Genomic DNA, 19079 nt, shown 5'->3' on the forward strand with positions numbered 1-19079 from the left:
AAGTATTAGCAGCTCCACTGAAATCCTGCCTGGCAGGGTTGGTTTGTCTGTATGAAAACATGTCAGTCTCTGTACAGGATATAGGACTTTTACAGACACCACATTTCCAGATAATTGCAAAAATTAACTGCAGGCAGTCTTTTCAGGATGCAACATGCTCTGTGTATTTCTTTAATGCTATCTTTCTTTTTATTTAATTCTGCTCAGTGTTTCAGCCATTTTGACTCCAGCAGACACGATAACATTCTCCTAACATCCCACTGCATATCATCACTAATTTGTTTTTCCTATGTGGCATAGCTCCTTACAACTGTAATACCCAGTATACACACACACAGTGATAGTCACAAATGCTGCCTTAAGGAATTTGACATGGCCATGGACAGAACGAGAATTGCGTAATTATCACCCAAAAATATGAATCACAGCATTCATCTCCTGCGCATTTATATTGACATTAAATATATGTGCTGTTTGAAATAAAGGCTAGTAAAGAAAGAACATAAAAAAAATCTCCATTTCACAATGCAAAAGGAACAGTACAAAAGTCTGCGGGACTCTAGATTAATAAAGTTCTGCAAAATGGATTGTTGATTTGGAAATGATAGTTTCTTTATTTCCTCATTTTTGTGTTCTGTAATGAGAATCCTCCAAACTTCAGTTTCCAGTTGTACACAGGAGTATTTCTGTTTGTATCATGGGATACGTTCTCTTCTCTTCAATAGATGGAATTGTGATTTCCATCCATTGTCATAATCCATTCCGCCCCTTCCCACCTCATCCTTCCCCCCCGCCCCCTGCTTTAATGGAATTATATATGATTCTTTACTTTTTTCCATGGATAGTCTTGCTGTGATTTAAGTTTTTTTTATATCAATTAGGTGGCCTCTCAGAACCCTGGCTGAAATCTGGCTTCAGTTTGTAATATAATCATTAAATGTAAGTTGTGAATATATTCATGTAAAAGGCCTGTTAATTCAAACTGCAAATTCAGTGGACTTGAGGAAATAATGAGACCTAGATGAGGAGAGTTTTGTCTGCAAACATATTCTAAATAAATCTAGAACATATTTCCACTTGAAACTTTGCATCTGAAAACAAAATACATTGAGGGTGTTTTAAGATGCTACAAAACCACTCGTATTTCTTAGCATCTTGACAAAAGTTTGGGACACAGCATCTAGCTATGATGAATTTTCCTTTGAGCATAGACAGAAAATCAAACTCGCGTCAGGTGACCCATTTAAAATAGTGTTCCAGCACTTGAAGGTCATATAATTCCAGGGACTCCTGCTAGGGAGTTGGCTCCTAGTACTCTTTATGCCTTGCATGGGAAGGTTGTTAGTAGCCCATCTTCCTCTTCCAGCTGTGTCTATATTGTGCACAAATGCACGTTCCATTAACTGGATGGGGAGGAGGACTGGGGAATGAAATGAGGGGGATATGGTCTACAATATATGTTTCAGATACAAGATAGAGTTGTGCGTGAGCAGTAAATAGCAATAGAGGGGAGCCTGCAAAATATTACAGTGGGTTTGTGATAAAGAGAGAAGGCTTAAATCATGGTTGTCCTAAGGGAAAAGCAGGGATTCTAGCTCTACATTATTTGCCTCCAGATTATGGAGGAGTGTCACATGAGTGGGCAGATGTCTCGTGCTTTGCAATGTTTGTGCTTAGTATTTTTTAGCAAGAATTGTATTGTTTTGTTCATCTAGGGGAGAGTGGGTAGTTTGAGAGATGCTCTCAGTCACTTCACCTGTGGCTGGCTGGTGCTGTCAAGTTTATGTCATTCTTTTTACTGTCCATATTTTTTCCTACCTGGTTAGTCAGTGTAAGTACTCCTTGGTGAAGCTGGTATGTTTAAATGTTTATGAAGTCTGTTTCCCTTTAAATCCTCTGCAGAACAGAATATTCCTTTCTTCACTCTGAATACAAAATTTGGAAGCTGTATGCATCCCCCAGGGAAGTGCTTGGCAGATGTTGGGAGTGCTTGGGTACAGCCCAGGGCTAGATTTTTAAAAGCATCACAACATTTGTATTAATGTTTTTGTAAATGTGAATGTGCAAGTCTTTAATTAGCATTTTTAGAGGAAGAAACAGTGACAAGGCTAACACAGGTGTATAGAAAATAATAACAAAGAGCAGTATAATAGTGAGGATAGAATAAATGCAAAATGAGCTATAAAACAAGTCCTGGAAAAGGCCATATTAATTAATGCAAGGCTTTTTGTCACAATTAGATAAAATGTGGAGCAATTGTATATTAATAAAATAACATAAATTAACCAACAACAATTTTTCCGGTTGTAATGTAAATTAAATATTTAGAGGTAGTTAAATATTTACATCATTATCAGCAGCTGTTCTGATAAAGGAGAATGCAAAGTCATGTTCAATAATGAAGTCTACATGTAAGCACTAAGTGAAGTGTGTTGTTTCTGGTACAGTCTTGTAATGGAAAGGAACTGTCTGTAGGCTAGACCCAAGCGTGTAACATGCATTAGTGATTCAACTTTTCATCATAGGGACAGTTTTTTCCTCCCCTTCCATAGATAACCTCTGCCGCTTCACCAATGTAAGTCGCATAAGTATGTAGTGACAACGGGTTAGCTTTGATGTGTAATTCTCCACAGGTAGCCCTATATGTCCAGTTTATCAGCATGTGCTGTATTATTTCGGGGAGGGGGTGGAGGGACAAGGGGCAGTGCTTATTTGCAGTCTACAGGTGTAGTTGAAAGTCATATTGCACAGCTTACTATTGTTTGCAAAGAGAGATGCTCTGCAACAAGGTGGAATTTTTAGTGCTGAGATTGCTGCTGTGTTGTTATGGGTCACAGGACAGATCTTCAGAATGTCAGCTGTTAATGATTTGATTTTCAGCTAATGTTAGGGCTTGGAGCTATTGATTTGCAGCGGCCATGCGGCTAGCACTGAATTCTGTATGAAATAAATAGAGGAAGGGGGGACAGGGTTGAGTTTTGTTCTCCTCTGTATTAAAAAACTTTGAATTATATGATCTGAGCTTGTAAATCAGATTTTTTACATGGCACTTAAATGGACATTTATTCAAAAAGATGAAGTTTTTGCCCATCATTCTTTTGTTTTAAGGTATACCATATTTTTAAGGTCTGTTACAGATTTTCTATTTTAAATGAAGAAGAAATGTTTTAGCACTTATGGTGGAATATCTGGAACCTTTAATACCAGATGGCTAAACCAGATTAAATTCCATTGTCAAAGTTATCTGTTCATACACTGATATTTTTACACTGTAAGAAAACTAAACATAAAAAATCCAGCAACCTAATTGTAAGGTCCTACTGTTTTCCAGGAGCTCAGCGCGATGCAGAAGTTGCACTGCACACAAATTGACAAAATAGTGGCACAATATGATAAAGAAAAGGTATCATATGAGAAAATGTTAGAGAAGGCAATCAAGAAGAAGGGGTAAGATACTATTTTAAATTTTTTTTCAGATTTAAAATAGATTTTATGCTTTTATAGTCTGGAATAAAACATTCATTAAAAGGTCATTCAGATGAATGAATTGCAGCTTGAACCAGCATCCTATGTCAAACCGAGTATGAGCTGCCTGAAGGCTCTAGCAGTGGGCCATAAATGTTGTACTCACTTTTCCTTTCTCTAGGCTTCTTTGATTAGAGTTTTAAAAGTAAAAGCCAAGGAGTTGTCTCAAATTTTTATTTCTGTGGTCTGATCTGGTCTCACTGCATTCCCCAGGGAATGTCATTGTTGTGTTCAGCGAGAACAGACTAAGGTTCTCAATAGCTCTAATGATCAGAAAGTAGCAATGATTTGATTGTGGGGGAAAAGCTGGCTCCAAATCCTGAACATTTTAGAATAACAGAGTTTTGCTGTGCTGTCAAGTTTTAACAAAAAAACCTTCAGATCCTTAGCTGGGATAAGTCAGTATTACTCCTTTCACTTGAATGAAGCTGTTTTGGTTTGCACTAGCTGATGGCTTGAGACATTATCTGTGTGAATCTCTTAATTCTCCCAGAAGAGTTCCTGGAAGATACTGGTGACTTTAATAAAATGTCCCCATTACAGTCCCATTTGGAATTATGTAGCAAGACCTGTTGTTTCCTTGCTGTTACTGTGTAATCTGGCAGCAGTTTCTCCTCTCCACCTTTCACCCTATGACCAGCATTTCATTGAGACAGTGGTTTATACTATAATACTTCCTAAAGCAGGAATTACTTTATTTAGTTCTATATCAAGCTATGCTAATAGTCTTAATTTTGTATAGTTGTCATCTGGCAACAAAAACTGTCAGGCAGCTCTCTCGATGAATACTGAGCATAGATGCCCCTTTGGCATTGGATTCTTCCACAAATACTTTTTTAAAATAAATGATTTGGAATGGCAGTGGTTTTTGTGCATGTTATAAACTTGTAATGCAACAGAAATAGAACTGTCGGAAATGAACAAGATAAGGAGACTTCTCTTGACTGAATTATTAAAAGCTCACAAACTCTTTAAAAAACTCATGTTGGTTTATTTGTCCAAGAAAGGAAAACTGTAAGCATCCAAATACTTCTAATCCAAGTAGTTCCTTCCAGAAAATTACAACTTCTCCAAAGAGGGAGCAACTACAGGACTAATTAATTTAATGTGGCTTTGATTCAATTTCCACTGAATATAATGCAGTGGAAGGTTATTGATATAGCTGGATTTATAATTACAGTCAAGGAGTTTCCTACTGTGGTAGTGAACTAAGCCCTGGACATTGCACCATAATTATCATGGGGGGACAAAGGCTTCCCCATGCTCTGGTATTTAAGAAGCTCATATCAGAAGAGTCATGAATCAGTATTCCTATCAGCCTGAGCAGAAGCCAGTGCCTCTGCCTGTCTAGGCAGCAAATAAAGGTGTGTCAGAGTGTTAAAGGTGGTAATGGCTGTCTCTGTGCAGTAAGTAGTGGAAAGTGCTGAGTAACAATACTTTCCAGAGTAACGTCAAATAGGACAAGTATAAAAGTAGTTGATAATTTTGATTCCCAGTTTGAGATCACTGCACAGGCTATTTGCAGTGTCTTTTCTTAATTTTATAACACTTCTCTCATGTCAAAGCCTTTATGATAGTTGTAAATTATCATTAAAAAAAAAAAAAGGTGGAAATGACTACTCCAGAAGCAGATCCAATACACAGCCAAACACTGTTGCTTGCCATGATGTCATACTTTCCATGGACACCAGAGGTCTCGGTCATCTGGTGGCTCTTCAGTGTTACAAGAATAACTATTGGTATCAATAATTACCAGACAAATCAAATCCAGTATCAGCACAGACTTTCTGTGAAAATGCTTCTTCATTTTGTATCAAAGTGTTTTAAGGGCTTCCTTCAGGGTCATTGTGTATGCAGTCCTCAAAGCCCATTCAGCAAGACGCTTATGTGCACACTTCTCTTCACCCCATCTCTGCAGTACATTTAAGGACATGCTTAAGGTTGAACACATTGATTGAGATGTAAAGAATTTATTCAGCTGAAATGATCTGATGAAGAAGGCATCCTGGGTTCAATGAGAACAGGACATGCTCCGTTTCCTTGGCTGTCATTTCGGAACTTTTACAAGCAATAAAAGTTGTAAAAGAACATGTGAAATGTGTTTTCAAGGCATTCACATTGAAATTGTCAGCTACTTCCTGAAAAAAAAGGTTTTTTGATAGGTGTATATCTCTTCTGATTTTGTTGTGCACTTTTTCATGGTCCATTTCTGCCATGTGGTGTGACAAATGTCAACTGCATATTGTTCAGCAAAGGAGAATTTTTTAATCACATGCTAATTCACTGACAGATGGACAGGATTTTGCTCCCTGTGCTATTTCTGTTGTACACTTCAAATGCTTACAAATCTCAAGAGAGGCTTATGCTCATGTTCCCACTCTGAAATGGAGTTGAAGGCACATAAAGATCCTTCTGATTTATCTTGACTGTCCAGAAATTCAAGTGTATGTGTATGCGTGAGCATGGACATGTGACATTGGGTTGGGCTGTCCCTGAGTCATTTGTTCCCAACTGTGACTCGATGGTTTAACCCTGGAGTATGCCACTGCAGCTGAGGACAATCCTTGTTATGTCCAGCCTGGCTGGAAGTTGCCTTGAGATATAATGAAAGCTGCATTTCCAGATCAGGGATCAGCTGGTGGTTTTTGATGACTGGGATTCTAAGAAGTCTAGTGATTGAACCAATTAGGCTAATCCGGGACAAAATATGTTTGATTCACCTAAGGAGCAGTCTCTTTCATAGAATATGACAAATTATATATGAATTATAGCCAGACTCTGATCACAGCTACCCACATGCATAATCAAAGACACTTTCTTTGCAGCTGTGTCTTTTTTTCAGGAAGAGGTAGCAGTGGTCAGAACCTGTCTCAGTGGCTTTATATTACTTCCAAAGTGTCAAATGAGTGTTAGAAATCTCTGAAAAAAATTCCTTGCTATGACTAGAAAATAAATGACTATTCCTTCTGATGGCCCTTGGTAACACAAGGCACATCATGCTACCATTTTCAGTAAGGGCTTTCCTGGTGCTGTTTGATGATAAAGTTTTCTGCTAATTTCCATAAGTTTAGAAGTACTTTGATATTAAAATAGGATTTAAACTTGTTAAGGGTTTCATAAATCTCTTTTTCTAGAGCAAACGGATTAATGTTACTGCAGTCAAGCAATAACCATTCTTATTAGGGCCACTTTCAGATGATAAAAATAATGTGGCTCCATACACTCAGTGGAGTTACACCATTTTACATCAGTTGATGATCTGACACAGAAATATTGTGGTAATGTTAAAATAGGCTCCTCTCAATATATTCTTCCAAACCAAAAAAACCAGCGTCTTCCCATGTGTGAATTTGTATTCTATTGTAAAAACCCATCACTGAAAAAAAAAAAAAAAGGGGGGGGGGAAGATTTGTAAAGATGAAGCTTGTCAACCTTCAAAAATTCAGTGAGACAGTAATTGAAATTCCTCTTGTAACTGCAAAGGAATAGTTTTTCTGTGCATTTGTCCCACCCAGTAATTACCCAAGTAATTGGGCTTAGTGAAGGAAATTCTGTGGGTGAGAGGTAGAAGTCATCCATCTCCTAACCCACAGGCATGTCAGGGGAGCTTCAGCGTGGGTCCTCTGCAGGCATTTGACCAGCCTGTTCCTTGGAATCATGCACTGCTCCCGCATTAAGCAAACTTGGCAACTTGCATTCAGCCACAAACCTTTACCCAAACGCAAAGGCCATGCTGTATTCAGTTTACTGCAGGAGTGAAGGCCATCTTCAAGATTTGTTGATTTGTCACTTTCTAAGTCATATAAGGTATCTAATGGCTCGGATTCCTCTACATGGCTTGGTGTGATCTACAAGGGTCATGAGGCCCCTTTCTTTGCAACCCATTCACTTCTGCTTTCTCACCAAGGGGCTCTTACACTTTCAATAGGTGTTCAAATTTAGTATGCCCAAATTGCCCTGAGAGGTAGTTACTCAAATGACTTATTTTTTCTGCCTCAAACTAAAAAATGAGTAGCAAAAATTGCTTTTAAAGCAGAGGATAAAAATATGGCAAGGCAATGAATATACCTGTAAGTTTTCAGGCAGAAGCTGGTTTCTCTTGGCAAAGTATTTTAAGCCTGGAAAAGGAACCAAGTACCGTAAATGGAGATGCTTGACATGTCTTCAGCAACAGAATAATTGCTGGGACAATCTAGAATTAATTGTGTGGTGTTTGAATTGAATGATCATTACTCCAACAATATTTTGTAAGTCGTGAATTTCATTCCAATATGCTACAGCACTTCAACTTTGATTAACATTTTAATTAAAGAGCTGACTGAGTGGGAAGATGTTTAACTTGTGGCACACATTTGCAATTTTCTTTTTTTTAGAGGAAGTAATTGTCTTGAGTTGAAGAAAGACACAGAAATTAAAATTCAGACGCTAACATCAGATCACAAATCTAAGGTAAGCAAACAGCCAGTTTTAACATATGCAACAACTGAAATTTTGAGACCCAAGTGGTAGTTAATTTTCTTGGAAGCATATGAATTATTTTCAGCAGTAATAACATGTTGAAAAGAATAAGAGTAATTGAGTGTCTAAAAGTGTTTCTTAAAAAAAATTTTTAAAAGCAAGGTCAATTTCCTGCCCTTTTAAAATTATTGAAGAAAGTGCCATATTCATGCCTTATGAAGCTAAATTTGTCATTTGTGTCAGCTCTAGCTAAACAAAGAAACAAATACATTCTATATGAAATTTGGAAGCTAAATACTTTCTCAAAATATATACATACAGAACTTTCATTTTCTTTCATTGTCACCATGGACAACACTTGCTAGTCTGTCTCGTAGGGAAGGAGGAGTCCAAGTTGCTCAGAACCAAGTGCCTTCTGATTGCTAATATTTTTTCTCCATTGCTCAGTTGTGTTGTTTTCTCTTAGGTACTGCAGAATAAAAGTGCTCTGAAACTGAGCCTCAGTTCATTTGAAAAAGCTATTCTCAAGCTGTGATTCATGGCTCACATTGAGTTGCTTAGAGCTGCTTCCTCTATACTTCTGTACCACTACTGTGCTCACTGACTTCATATTTCCATTGGAAGTTTTATCTACCACATGTTTACATGCTTTCAAGTTTCTGAAAGATATCCAAACTAGAGGGTGGCAGGTACGCTAGAAAACACATCCATGTACAAAGTGGTCTGGAGGGAGAATCAGGAGACTGTCCACAGTACAGGAGAGTTACTGTAAAAGCTGAAACCTGTGAAAAGAATCAGACAAGTATAGAAAATACAAACAAAAAGCAGCCACATCTTTGAGACTATAATAAGGTCAATTTCATCTTTTCTTCTCCTAATTTTATTTATGGTATTTGTTATTTCATGTGGAGAAGATCCTGTTTTTCTAAACAAGGTTTCTTTCTTGTTGCTGTCTGCTCAGCCAAAGATGTAGGAAAATCCCCAGGAATAAAGCCTAGTGTACTGTCTTATCTCCCTATCTCCTTCTCCTATGAAAAATCCAGAACCATTTCATTAAATAAAAGCAAATTTGTTGACAACTTTAAAAAAAAACATAGTTCATTCATTTCTTACTGAGGAGCACTAGCTCCCTCTCATCCAGACATAAGCCCCAAAACTCATTTGAAGTTACATTGTATAGAAAATTCTTTGCTGTGATCTCTGCATCTCACCTGTGTCATTCGCAGTCTGGAGTTAAGAGGTGTTCATTAATCTTCCAAATCCAATAAATGTGACTCATGTTTTCCCTTTCCACAAATGTATGCAGTTTCTGAGCTCTGTTTCTTTTAAAATCCTGCTTTTAAACTGGTTCCCTTCAATTTAATCCATACCTGGAAAATGGATTGATTTTTGTCCACTCCTATGTCAGGTTTTAGGATGACATTTTCAAAGGAGTATTAAATGTAAGCTCCCTTGAAATGCCAAGCCTCTCTGTGTTGGATAATTCTTGAGGAACTCCCCTGCAAGTCATCTGCCTCTGTAGTTTTCTCTAGGTCAGTGATTTTCAATATCTTGGTCACTGTGATTCCATCAAAATTGTCTAAATTATGTACCGATTTTAGCATCTCACAGACTTTGTTTCAATTGCTGTGTGTGGGTTGTTGACTTAGTATTCCTGGCGATCATTCAAAGGTTTGCAAGCAAGAGGTTGGAAAACAGTGCTCAAGACCATAGGGAAATTAACTTTTCTCCTAGATGAAGACAGGTGCAATTAAATTAGATTAAATTCTGAGGTGCTGAATGCATTACACTGATACAGTGGGAGTTTGATTAATGAACAGTTGTTCAGCATTTTTCATCATTTGGCCCACAAATGTTGATATCAGATTGTACCATAATTCAGCTTTAATTACAGCTCATGTCCTCCAGCGAAGCTCTGTGACACAATGTGCTTGTATGCTTTTAGCACCAAAGAGACCTTCTTGTCTACAGAAGTCTTCCTCTCATGAGGAAACATGCAGCCCAAGTTTGGTATAAAATATTTAAATTAGATCTGAATGTCGCAATGTGTACTTTACAGACAAATAACCTATGAGACGCAAATTACTCCCCTGCACTAGAAAAGTAGGTTCCCGGATCAAGCAGGCAGAGGATGAAAAGCAAAAAAGGAAAGATTGCTTCAAAGATTATTCCTGCTTGAACTTAGCAACTAAACAAACATCTTGCATATATGCAGTGCAAAAGAAATTTTCTTATCAAGATTTTAATTAGTCTCTTAGGCCTGGTGTAGGAATAGATGAAAGGACAGGATTGCAAACACAGTCTGTAGAAAAGGAAAGAGAGAAGTTAGCTAATGGTTATTTTTCTTATCCTTTTGGATAAGCAACACTACTTTAATCGTGGAAAGTAGGACAAGAGCACAGCCCAGTGCAAATGAAATAGTTGTTTTAACTATGGTGCTAATAAATTGGAGAAAAGCAAGGATATACACTGAATTTACTACATCTGAACTTTGAAGTGTATCACAGATCTGCAGGGAAATTGGATTTCAGATTATTTAATTGTCTTGAGTTCTAAGGTCATCTAAATCAGAGTCAAGTTGGGTATTTCAAGTCTTGTAACTGGTGTTCGGCAAATCCCTTACATCCTTCTCATCAGGTTATACCTTGCTCTACCTGAAATGAGACTTCTGGTTTACAGGACATTTAAGAAATCTTCCCTTTTTCTCCAACCCCTAGAGAAAAACTTGTTTTACAAGGAACTGCACCTGCTGCTTCGACTGCATGCTGATTTTGAAATTGGTAGCACATCACTAGCACATCTGTCCATTAGATCATTAAGTTTCTTACTTCCTGTATTCTCAGATTAAATATTTAAAGTACTGCCATGCTTAAGTCTCCTTGCAGGTTTCTTCTTTGGGAATTGGAATCGATGATCCTTATGGGTCCTGAGATACTCTGTGATTCTTTGGTATCGGTGTACCTAAGATACAGGATTCCTGCCTTCGTGTTCCTCTGTAGTATATAACTCTCTGCATTTGTTTGGGCTTTGTAAATGCTGTTTGCAGTTAAGCCACAAAATACCTGCTTTCACAGTGGCTTACACTATTTACACACTTGTTTGTTTCACTGTTTTATTAAGTCACAATTCTTTTTTTATGCGAACATAGTTTTTCATTTCCTCTACAGTGTAAGAAAGCTTTAAATAAAATCAAACCCTTTTTTGCTTACTGGAATGCCTGCCTCTCCTTTTAGGGCAGTGTAAAACACTCTTACTATGACTAGGAATCATATCTTGTGGTAGTATCCCATGCACTTTCTAATACTTCAAATTAGTCTGAAACCCAGTCCTAAGTGGCAGCCTGTATATGGAAGAGGTGCATAGCAGCAAGCAGTGGAGGAAAATGCTTGGCCAGCTCTGCCACAGTTCCCGCTACAATGTTATTGTTCTTTGAAAGGGGCCAGAGCCCAGTGAGAACATTCTCTGCAGGAACGTGATTTGAATCACAGAACTCTGGAAGGAACCTTGTGTTGACTCCTGTGCTAAGATGTGCGATATACAGCGGTGATTTGCTGCTGGCTCTGCCTGCTTCCTGGGTCACGTAATAGTACTTGTCTTTTTAAACTATTAATACTTTCTAACCTTGTGACCATACAAGTTTTCTGAGTATGTGGTCTCTCTTCTGCTCTGGTCCCAGTTACACCCAGTTACTCAGGACTTTGGATCTACCTGTACCTTTTTTCCTCCAAATCTTGGATGGAGCTGACTCCATCTGGAAACTCTGCATTGAAAATAAATAAGGAATGGGTTTTCCTAAGAACTTCATCCATGACTTTATTATAGTTTCCCTTAAGTCCACGCTAGGTCTCCCTGGGGGTTGATAAGCCAAATGAGGTCCCTATTGAGAGGACATTCATGCAGCCCTACCTGAAGTGTCTAGTTGCTTGAGGCCCTGTAGATATGAGAGAGGCATCTTGAGACAGTGTTCAGGTGTGATAAATCCTGCTTTGAAACTGCCCACCTTTTCACATCAGCAGTACAAGGAGCTTGGACTAAACTTTGTCCTAACTTAGGTGCCTTAGGTGGGTGCCAGAGGTGAGTTGGACTGTCTGCCCCTCAACCTTTCAAAAACTCCATCTGAAAAATGCGTGTCTCTTTCTTAACAACATCCAGGCATTTATTTTGACCCTTTTTAAAACTGAATCCTCATGGTTTTTTGGCTGTGAAGGCAGTACTTATGCAACTGCTCCACATCCTTTGGTGTATTTATCATTTCATAGTTGATAAGGTACTACTAAGCCAGAGCCTTACCCACATGCACAAAAAATAAGCATGGCTTATTTTGCTGGAGGTACACTCACTCTTAAACATCGTGATGAATTAGGCCTATATTAATTGTACCAATCTCCTGCCTCAAAATGCTTTTGTTTTTTTCTGATAACTGCAGAAAACTCCAGATAGCTCTCTGCCAGCTGCTTCTGCCTCCACTCTTATCTGTTCAGATATGGGACCACTATTTAACTACAGTTAATTGCAAGTCTGGCTTTCAGGTAGTGGTAGTCACCCTGATCGAAGTACAAAATTACTTGCTTTTCTTTTTTTTTTTTTCCTTTCATTAGGAGTCCAGCTTTATTATGCAACATGAGCTTTGTGTAGGAGGGCCTTCAGAGGAGCCTCTCCAGGGCAGAATGGAGAGTGGGGCTGTGAAGGTCCCCTCTTCTTTCACCATCATCACAGTATGTAGGAAAGTCCGTTCTGCATTATGCAGAGCCCACGTGCGGGCCCACACCTAAAGTACTGGCATCAGTCTCTCACTTTCTGAGCAATATGGTGGCAATTTTTTTTTTTTTTAAATAAGGTTTGGCTTTCATAGAAGATGACCCAGATGCTGTTAGTTACAATAGTAGCAGTTGAAACAACTACTTGAAAAAAACATTTATTGTGAGGCATATTTTGTATACCATTTATGGAAAGGTAGGAGAGCTTGTCAAAATACACAAAGATAATTATTAAAGGATAATAAAATATATCTGTTAGCTGCTTTTGTAAATCATTGAGTGCAATATATTATTATAATAACAACTCTGGCGATTTAGACTTCTTCATATTGTCTCCTGGGAACTTTCCAAAACTTTATTCTCGTTCTTGTGAGTCTTGGGAGATAAGCTAGAGAATACTTGTCAGATTCCCTGCTGACTTAATAAATATAAAACAAAGATATGTAGTCCATCTTCAGATTCAGGTTGTATTAAATACAGGATTTCTCTGTAAACTGACTGTGTGTGTAAAACTGTCTCCACAAAATCAAAGGCTGTATTTAAGCCCTCAGAGAAATCCTGCTGACTAGTTTTTCTCCATTGTTAATTTCAATACTTTTAATATATTTCTTTTTCTTGGCAACCAAAAACATGAAACCCTTTAATCATTAACTCAGTGTTAGAGAAAATTTTAAAATAACGGTAGTACAGTCAAGAGCATAAATGGAGCCAATTTATTCAGGGCACTTTAGAGTCCTAATAATAGGCGTTGTTTTACATCTGTTTTTATAATACACTGTAAGTTACTGTATGTAACTTAATTTTTCACAATTTATCTGCATTCTTTATAATCTTTTTTATGATTGTCTTTACGTCATCTTCAGCAGAGGTAATAGTTGATCTCCTAGCCTACCTGAAAACCTTTAGCAAAGCTGCTGTTACCTCTCTACAGGTCAAAGAGATTGTGGCGCAGCACACTAAAGAGTGGTCTGAGATGATCAATACGCACAGTGCCGAAGAGCAAGAAATCCGTGATTTACACTTGAACCAACAGTGTGAACTACTGAAGAAACTGCTGATGAATGCTCATGAACAACAAACCCAGCAGCTAAAATTTTCACACGACAGGTGAGCAGGGCAGTGCTACCTCATACTAAGGGTTGGTTTATGTCTGCTTTGTATAATGTTGTAGTTTCTTGTGGTGATAGCTCCTGTACTGCTGTCAAAGATAGCAGGCTGTATGCATGGTAGAAGTTAAAGAAGTGATCATACAGGGTTTAGATAGATGCAGGAATGAGCTTCTTAGCTGGTTTAGATTATCTGATTTTCATTAAAGGTACTGGATGTGATAAAGTGGTGGTAGTTTGCATCAACTTCAATTCAGAGGCTGGCAACCAAGAAGTATCAAATATGGAAATATCCTTTGTTTTCGCTAGCTGCTGCGGACAGGTTTTTATAGCATTGGTCATTGTAAGAAAGATCCTTGAAAAGTAAAATAATAAAAACAACGGGTAGGAGGATAACCTGCATTAGACTGACGTATTATCTTCATACAATACCCTGTTGTAATTGCTGGGAATACAGAAGATACTGCATGATGCTACTGTCTTGTTGCTTTTGTAATTAACTAACCTGCCCGTTTGAAATTAAGTAATATTAAATACATATCGTATCCACAGTGTTAAAAATGGCAGTAAGTAAAGGAATCATTTTTTATGCTATGATCTATTATGCAAAGCAGCCTAAAAGCATATGAATGCAAAATATGTGTGTACATACATCATAGAATCATAGAATCATATATATTAATACATATATATTAATATGTAATTGTCTTCTGCATCTTTCCCATAAAAAGCATGAGGATAAATGAATAAATAAATCAGATTTGAAGAAGGACTTTAAATGATTTTTTTAAATTCCTGAGTGTAAAACCAGCTTACCTTTGCATCAGAGAGAACACATGCTGGGACCTGCAAGGTTTCCATCCAACAGAGAATTGTCCCAGCAAAAGCCTTTTAGTGAGCTCATCTTTATGTTAATCTCTGTGTTAACCCATGTATTCAAGCTTTCCTGCAATAAAAAATGCAGGAAAAATACAGTCAAAAATGAAGTCCAAAAATTGGTAAATTAAAATACAAATGCATCATTCAAAAAATACTAGACAGGGGAAGGTGCAGTCCTTGGTACTGTATCTCTAAATCATACCTGACTGCATCAGCCCAGAGAAACACCATCACATCATTTTTAAGTGTCCTATTTTCTGTCCTATTTTAAATTTATTACAGTGCTTAGATGATAATTTACCAATGTATAGCCTGTGAAATAAAACTTTCCCCCTCTTTTTTTAACCTTTCTGGTAGTAAGTTTTTGTATTCTTTTCTGTACATATTTTCCTATTCTTGTAACTTTGCCAAAGGCTGTCATTGTAGGCAAGCTATTATATCTACACTAGGACAAGGTTTGAGGGTTTTTTAAGCTTTTTGTCTCATAGTTTTTGTCTTTGGGTTTATAATTTCTTTAGCTCTGCATTGTGTAAACAGCCCTATATTGTTTATTCTAAATGGTTCTTACATTCTTATTAATAGGTCTTGCTCTCTTATTAGAAACCATTTGTGTTCAGTCCTTGTATTGTTCTATTTTCAGAGCTACTGAGAACCACACCTCAAAATGATCCTGATAGATACCAAGAAATTTTTCTTCTCAACTGTCCTAGGAGTAAAAACCTTCAAAATTCTTTCTGCTTTATGCATTGCAATTAGTGTGTTTCTGCTTATTTGGGAATTTGTGTGTAACCCCCAAATGTGCAGACTGGGGACTTCCCTGTTTAAAACAAATTTAAGACTGTGTCTGAATCTATGAATATTTTAGAAGAATTTGGAATGTGAAATATTGAAATGTGAATAATAATGCCCCAAAGAGACTACACTTCATTTGTAAACTTTTTTACAGAATATTTTGAGTTTCTTTATATAGGTGTATCTAATAGCTGAGACAACTCAGGTAACCATAGAAAAAAAGGATCTATCTGAGAGCAGTGTGGGGAATGGCCCATGCTCTCAGCATACTGTTCTCACCGCTTCGCTCCCTCTGAGCTGAGGTAATGAGTTAGCTATCACACCAGAGGACGCGAGGTAGTAGGAAATATCAATAATCTAACGTGATGTAGTTATCTGCTGTAGGTTAGATACTTTCCCTCCATGTGCAGTATAAAAAGCAATTACAGTTTGTGCTTTGAGCTCATTTAAAAACAAAGCAGAAGACAGCAGATACTACTAAAAGTCTGAAGCTTACTGAACTGTGGGGTGCTCTGGTGGCCCCCTGCCTCCCCACACTGGGTTAGCTTGACTGGCTTGGATGTAGTGAGCTTGCAGCGTTTCAGAAATTGGGGATGTGAAGCTGTTATTCACAAGCATTATGTGCTCCAGATAAAATAACATGAGAGAGGGTGAGAAAAAAATTTTTGGTTTTTTTAATAGAAAAAGAGATTTCTAGTAATTCAAACAATACTGGTGACATAAAATAATATGTTAATACATGTTAATGTCATCTAAATAGATGTATAAATTCCAAGGATAGACTTACATGCTTAAGTATCTCTTTGAAAGACAGATTTGTATAAATTTCCGAGTTGCAGTCAGCATGAGACAGCAGGAAATCACCAGTTCAATCTTGCAACTCATGTGCCATGTTTTTTCAGAATCCTTTTTTTTCTTTACCATCCTGCTGTTACCTACTTCTTCCAGTTAACTCTGGGTACAGGCATCACCACCACTTGTGAGCAGGAGGGAGTTGTGTCACGGTTGCAGAATGCTGCCAGCCAGGGCAGCACGGGCTGAATGTGAGACTCAATGTGAAGCCCCATGCGGGGCAGTTGAGCAGTGAACCGACACTAGAACTTTAGCCCCATCTTTGAGAAGCGCTATTTTAGAAACAAGGAGTGGTCCCTACAAGTGCTTCTCGGTGATTTTAAAAGGAAGATAGGATTTTTCATTTCATCTGTTAATAACGGCTTTTATTCATTGCAAGCAGTGCAAACCCAACACATCCAGAAAGACCCAACAGCAGTGCAACTCAGAGCTAGAGTATACTTCGCAGAATAAACAGTTGCATATAGATGTGTTGGCTCTTTCAGCTATATCCATGGCCAAAGCCTCATTTTGAAATCATCAGTGATGCACAGTAGTCCTCTAATCCTCTTAACTTCTTTCTCTTTAAAATTATATCTGATGCAAATAGGCTAAATCAGTTTGAACACCTACACTTAACTTTTTTCATATCCTTGAGCACAGTGATAAATTATTTCAGTACTGCTCTTAAGGTACTATGCTTGAAAATTACTTCAAATTCAGTATAGAAAATGAAAGCTTTTATTTGGAGAAAGGACTGCTGGAATGAAATGTGCTCTTGACACAACATTTTTTTAGAACCCAGTCTCAGCCTTTGCTGTGATACCACTGTTTTTAAATCTGTAAATCTGTATTCAGGAAATGTTTCACCTTATGAACTCTTGGAGGCAAAAAAAAAAAAAAAAAGCACTGCTTTTCTTTAATAAAAATTTTAAACTGTGGAAAATGTAAGTCATGGAACAAAGTTTCCTCACGCTACTTAATGATTAATGTATATTAGAGATGAAAGCAAGCTAAAAAAGATTCAGTGACAACATTTCATTAAATTAAACACTGTTATGTGCCACACCCCTCCTCTTCTGTGTATACAAAATACTTAGAATTTTGGGTTAATAAGTACAATAATTGTTTAGCACTCTACTTAAGATCATGTCCAGAAAAAGAGACTGAGGCACTGCCTTGGCTTGCGACAGGTAACTTTTAGATGCTTATGCACTACTGGGGACTTTACAATCCGTTATTTGCTGCCTAATTTCCATATATAATTCCTGTTTAAATAAGCACTTAAGATTGGGAGCTGCAAGTGCTGGAATGCTAAGCAGGCAGAAAGCAAGAGCTAGCCTTCAGGGACAGCCTTTTTGGAGCTTGGCTGGCTTATCCAGAGTGACAAAAAGCCTTCTGCTCACTCACAGTTCATAAGCCATTTCTGAAAGTCAGCATCTGTGCTGTTACTCCCAACAAAGAATCACAATCTTTTTTTCTTTGCTCAAATTGTGTAAGGTCTACCCAAAGCAAGGCAATTTTCATATGGTTTGTTCTTCTTCCTTAGTGCTTCAAGGACAAAATTAACCAGAGTGTAGAATAATATCAGGAAACCAACCTCAACAACAATTGCATCTTAAGCATTAATGACTTTGTTTGGTTTTGCCTAGGGAAAGCAAGGAAATGCGTGCCAACCAGGCCAAAATATCTATGGAGAACAGCAAAGCCATAAGCCAAGACAAATCTATCAAAAATAAAGCTGAAAGAGAGAGGTAAGTATCAGATCTCCTGTCTTAAGAAGTAAAAAAATGGTGTCAAAGGCTGACAGGTGAACTCATGGATTAATTCTGTTAAAACTGTGCTTTTATGTATGGCAACTATGTCTAATGATTGTGCTGAATATATTTTTAGATTAATATTTTAGGAAAAATGTTGCTTTTCACATATTTATTCTTTTAATGAATGTAATGCCCTTATCAGGGAAATAAAAAGGTTCTTTATACTCATCAGCTGTGACTGGTGTAGGTCTAATCACACTATTAAATTGAAACCATCTGTAAGAGTTTTAATGATTGTACTTAAAGTGCATTACACACTTTTGCTGTTGCTTTTTAAATGAAATTAGGGTTATACTGAAAAGTGATTCTGAGGTTGGTTCCAGCTGAAGTTACAATAACTGGAGAGGCAGCATCACTAAAAACACAGGAGGTGGTACCAATGAAAGACTTTCTCCTTCATCTACTGATAACAGAGGAGGGGTGGAACAGAAGGAAGGAGTGCTAAAAGTAATGATAATCAGTAGAAAGGGTGACAAAAGATAGGAGTGGAGAAGCAGGAGATGTACTTCACAACAGCACACGTTGCTGTTGTGTGTTGCAGTTCAGTTCAGGAGTTGCTTCTCCACTCCTGAACTGAACTACAGCTCTCTCCCTTGTTACATGCTGGCATTGGACACCTGGCCAGCATCCAGGTTCAGCAAACGAAGGGCCCTGCTGCACTTGCAGAAGTGGGTTATTCACAGCCCGTTTTGGGGTGGCAGCCTTAATTGACTTGAGAGGCTAGAAAGAGACTTGCTAGTACCATCTGCTGAGACTTTTTGTAGGATTGATCTGCATTATAGCTATTTTGTTTTTTCTATTTATCCTAAAAATTTCCAAATAAATAGATAAAAGCAGAGTCTACATGATGATGTCTCATAAGCCTTCAAGATTTCCCCTTCATTTTGGGCTTGCCATCTGGCTCACTCTTT

The 19079-nt window shown here is 37.7% G+C and overlaps 1 protein-coding gene across 1 annotated transcript in view; it reads left to right on the top strand.

Annotated features, from left to right (window-relative positions):
* Positions 1 to 19079, top strand: part of LOC104465327 (1-phosphatidylinositol 4,5-bisphosphate phosphodiesterase beta-4-like) — a 33122-nt gene that overhangs the window by 6325 nt on the left and 7718 nt on the right. Inside the window, exons 5-8 of the mRNA XM_010078326.1 lie at positions 3332 to 3447; positions 7899 to 7974; positions 13672 to 13847; positions 18001 to 18102. Of these exons, the coding sequence (XP_010076628.1) occupies positions 3332 to 3447; positions 7899 to 7974; positions 13672 to 13847; positions 18001 to 18102 (470 nt within the window). The remainder of the gene's footprint in view (positions 1 to 3331; positions 3448 to 7898; positions 7975 to 13671; positions 13848 to 18000; positions 18103 to 19079) is intronic.

The sequence above is a fragment of the Pterocles gutturalis genome, unplaced genomic scaffold, assembly GCF_000699245.1.
Source record: "Pterocles gutturalis isolate BGI_N339 unplaced genomic scaffold, ASM69924v1 scaffold45683, whole genome shotgun sequence".
Lineage (NCBI taxonomy): Eukaryota > Metazoa > Chordata > Aves > Pterocliformes > Pteroclidae > Pterocles > Pterocles gutturalis.